Here is a 4,140-nt window from a genome sequence, read left to right on the forward strand (position 1 = left end):
AGAAATCTGCCAACATTTCCCCATCCATGGTTCACTTTCTAAAAGGCCATTTAGTTATCTCTGGAATGATGTAAAAAAGAGCGTTCTTCCTCATTTTGCTTCCGAGAAACAGGCAAAACGGGACGGAAAACATTAAATTTTGCAATAATCTTGCGCCACCCTTGCACAAAACGACGATCATTTTCAGTTCATAAACAACAGAAGACTGTATTTTTTCTACATAAGCTGGATCCGCCCCTGAATGACACTCGATGGAAACGTAATGTCAAATATGCGTTTTTCCTCAAAATTCCCTCGTTAACTTAAGCAGTCGCACCCTGTATATATATACAGGGTGCGACACTATAGTGTAACGCTCGGGCCAGTTTGAAGTTCAGTTTGCAAAAAAACGACAATTTAGAATTATTGAAGATTTTTTCGCTCCACTTTCTTCACGTTAACATCCAAGTTTTCGCTGCTTCTTCACCATCAATTGCTCCAGACTTTCGCACATCTGGCGCGACGCAAAAACGCCTTTTTCAGGATTTGTAGCAAGAGAAAAATGACTTTTTAGCGCCCAACGGAACCAATTTCAGCCTGCGTTTGTTTCACTTTTCAAATCCCGAACGGATATTGGTCAATTCCACTATAAAAGCGGGTCTTTGTGCCAATCGTTTCGATTGTACTGCGGCCAAACACTGTGACGAAAATGAGTAAGAATCTACCATATACCAATCTTTTGCTGCCAGATACTTTTCCACATAAGCGCGTCTAATGAAACCCAGCATAGATACGAAGAATTTTTACTAAAAACGATCAAGTTGAGCCCGTGTTAGCGTTTTATTTTCAACCCATAAACCCGCTCGGGTTCTACGAGCCAATTTGTCGCATAATTTATGCTACACTTCAGAGAAAAGCACAAAACAAGAGCAGATTTTAAGGCATTTATGAAAAATCATAAGTCAAGTGCCGTGACCGAACCGTTCTCAAGTCGCAATGATTTCGACTAAGGAACCGCTATATGCGAAAGGACATTAATGTCAACAATTGTTTTACTGTTAGTACAAATTAGCCAAAATTAATAGTTCAATGGAAAACTGTCCAATGCAATAAAAGGGCGTTTTCCCAACAAGGTTAACCAAAAAGCTATATATAATAACAGCGCGCAACGTAAATTTTGCGTTTGAAAGTTCGTACCTCGTCAAGAAGAGCAAGTAGAAACTTGAGATTTTCACAGTTTATAGGAGAGACTCGAGGCTGTGAGATCTGAGATTTTTATTGGAATCCAACTGCAGAGTTTCCATCAATATTGGTTAGAAAGTGATGAGTTTTTCAGAAACTCCTTCTACGACGGCCTGAAAGCACCCTGTACATTCAGATTAGACAAGTGTGCTCAGGCTGCTTGGGCATTGTGTTAATATTAGGACTTTCTAAGTAATTTCCGGTTTTAAGTCCTTTGCAATGAAAATTTAGCATTCCGAGCACTTTCACTAAGCAGAAACAATGCAGGGCAGGTTGATATTTGGCAGGACGTTACAAGTTTGAAATTCGTTCCATTGAAGCCATTAAAATAAGAAAAAGAAACAAAGTTCAATCAATAATCACCCTGTAGATGGTAGACAAATGGAAAACCAAACAGGAACCGCGGACGCCTCATAAATCTGTCGCATTCAGAGAAAACAAATCGAAACCTGCTTCCGCAATAAAACCAGATCAACCATTGAAAAGTGGCGATTAACAATAAAATCCCATTTAAGGTCCGCACAATACGCCATTAAATTATCAAATGATGAAAGTTTCAAGAGCCCTTTGCCAGTTGGAGCCGATGAAAGCGGAATGAGAGAACGAAAATGGATCTAAAATGGGCAATATTGTGTGTTTTGACGCTTGGTGCGGCTCTGCTCGAAGGCTCAAAAGGCCAAAAAACGTGCCCGATGCCCAAATCCATCCTGCCCTGTAGGTGCTTGATTCGCGGAGAAGAATTCCAGATCTGGTAAGTTCCTGCACACAGTCTGTATTTGCTATGCTGATGAACCATTCCAGGTGCACGCACAGCGATCTTCCAAGCGTTGTGGACGGTTTGAGGGCAACTGCCAAATTCATCCAGGAACCCATCGATGAACTGATTCTGGAAAACAACCTCCTGCCCGCTCTTCCTGGCAGAAGTTTCGTCCATCTTAAGGTAGAGTTTCGGAGTCTCCAACATTTTTTGTGCGAGGAGTAACTCAAGCTTGTAGATTCTAAGGCTCATGCTGCGCCACAACGGTCTGGAAAGAGTGTCCAACGATTGGCTTGGCGGCCTGGAAACCACTCTAATGGAGCTTTTCATTGTCGAACCGAAACTGCGAACAATGCCAGAAGATTCTCTTGCGCAACTGATCGCTCTACAAGCAGTCACCATTGAAACCAACGAGATGAAACGGTTGCCGATGTTTTCTGGCCTGCCAAAACTCCGGTAAGCAATTATTTGGCTAATTCGATCGGAACTATTTGGAGAGGGAAAAGCGAACATGCTGTATACGGAAGCATCGTTTTTCCAAGTTTCCGGCTCAGCGCGTTAATAGTAGCATAGTAGGCTCATTTGGCACCTGCGTCATTCAGCTGTGGTGGATCCGCAAGGCCTATAAGCGGTAAATCGCCGGTTATACTTGGGATTCTTGGGTTTTTGGGGAAATTTGTTTTGCGAGTGGGGTTGACTAAAAAAAGGGAAAATTTCATCCCAATCACTCCGAACACTTTGCAAATTTTGGTCGAAACGGGCGGTTTTCAATCAAATGCGCTCTTTAAAAATTGACCTCGTTCTAGGTACTTGCAAATCCAGTCAAGTTCCCTCTTAGAGCTGTCGCCGCGCAATTTCAAAAACAACCCCTCATTGGAAAAGATTCACATTGGCCAGAGTCCCCAGCTAAACCGCTTGGAGGCTGAAGTGTTCCGAGATCTGCCCAGCTTGAGTTTGCTGAACATTTCCAATTGCGGACTCACCTGGATGCACCATCGAGCCATCACGCGACTGCCCATTCTGGAAGAATTGGTCTTGGTGGGCAACCGCATTAAAGACGCTGGAATGGTCGGACGCGCCAGCCGTGAGCTGCCCCAATTGGCCACTTTAAGACTGGACAACAACCACATTGGTGAGGACAGTCTCAGAAGACTTGATGGTTTAACACCCCGGACAAACCCGCAGATGTTCTGGGAGAAGCGGGCTTTGTGGACCTGCCCACGCTGCGTTCGCTGCATTTGCCCAACAATCGTATCACTGAGCTTCACCATGGAGCGTTCCATCGAGTCCCTCAGCTACGCGAGCTGAACTTAAACGGCAACTTCCTCAGGAGGGTGCACCCAGAAAGTTTCCTGCAGGAGTCGGGCAGCGGATTGGAGGAATTGTGGCTGGTGCGCAACGAAATCGGACACGTTGCTGACCTGAGAGCTATTCTGGATGCTTTGCCTAGGTATGTGTGTCCCCGATAGGGAAATTTATTGCACACGAACTGCTAGTTTTTGCTAGCTTCAAACCAATCCCACATAGCATTTGATATTCTATGAATATCCCAGAATGTTCAAAAAATATACAGAACATTGCGGGAATATCCTGGGAATATACACGGTTGAACATTCCTAACATGAATGTTCGTGGAATACACATGCATGTATATTCATCAAAGTTCATAAAAAGTAGATCCTAGGTATGTACATATTGGGTATATGTGCAGATGAACATGCCAGGTATGTACATATTGTGTATATGTGCAGGTGAATATACCTAGTATGTTCAAAACAAATATTCCGGTAATATACATGAATGTATATCTACGGTATATTCCAAATTGGTTCAATATAAATTTTGCGTGCGCGCAGCAGAAAAGTAAGGGCATGTAAAAGTAAATCTTCTAACTACTTAAACCTGAGACCCTTATGAAATACTGAAAATATGGTGTTTTGATTAACAAATTAACAAAATTTATCGAAAATAAATTTTGCGTGCCCGCAGCAGAAAAGTAAGGACACGTACAAGTAAATGATTTTTTACTTCTAACTTGAGTAAGATTGAAAAAGAAATAAATTAGTATATTACAGCTTACTTCTTGCCTTAGATACATAAAATACCATTTTATTTATGTTTAGACTTAAATTCAAAAATAGTACGTGCTCTCAAATTATTTG

The 4,140-nt window shown here is 42.2% G+C and overlaps 1 protein-coding gene across 1 annotated transcript in view; it reads left to right on the plus strand.

Annotated features, from left to right (window-relative positions):
- The first annotated feature begins 1,678 nt into the window (after nucleotides 1–1,678).
- Nucleotides 1,679–4,140, plus strand: part of LOC109538673 (protein artichoke) — a 9,413-nt gene continuing 6,951 nt past the window's right edge. Inside the window, exons 1-5 of the mRNA XM_019906030.2 lie at nucleotides 1,679–1,972; nucleotides 2,023–2,161; nucleotides 2,217–2,434; nucleotides 2,785–3,110; nucleotides 3,164–3,428. Coding sequence (XP_019761589.2) covers nucleotides 1,830–1,972; nucleotides 2,023–2,161; nucleotides 2,217–2,434; nucleotides 2,785–3,110; nucleotides 3,164–3,428 — 1,091 coding nt within the window. The 5' untranslated portion in view covers nucleotides 1,679–1,829. The remainder of the gene's footprint in view (nucleotides 1,973–2,022; nucleotides 2,162–2,216; nucleotides 2,435–2,784; nucleotides 3,111–3,163; nucleotides 3,429–4,140) is intronic.

This window comes from Dendroctonus ponderosae, unplaced genomic scaffold (genome assembly GCF_020466585.1).
Source record: "Dendroctonus ponderosae isolate FM_Combo_2020 unplaced genomic scaffold, Dpon_F_20191213v2 Dpon_F_20191213_3, whole genome shotgun sequence".
NCBI lineage: Eukaryota > Metazoa > Arthropoda > Insecta > Coleoptera > Curculionidae > Dendroctonus > Dendroctonus ponderosae.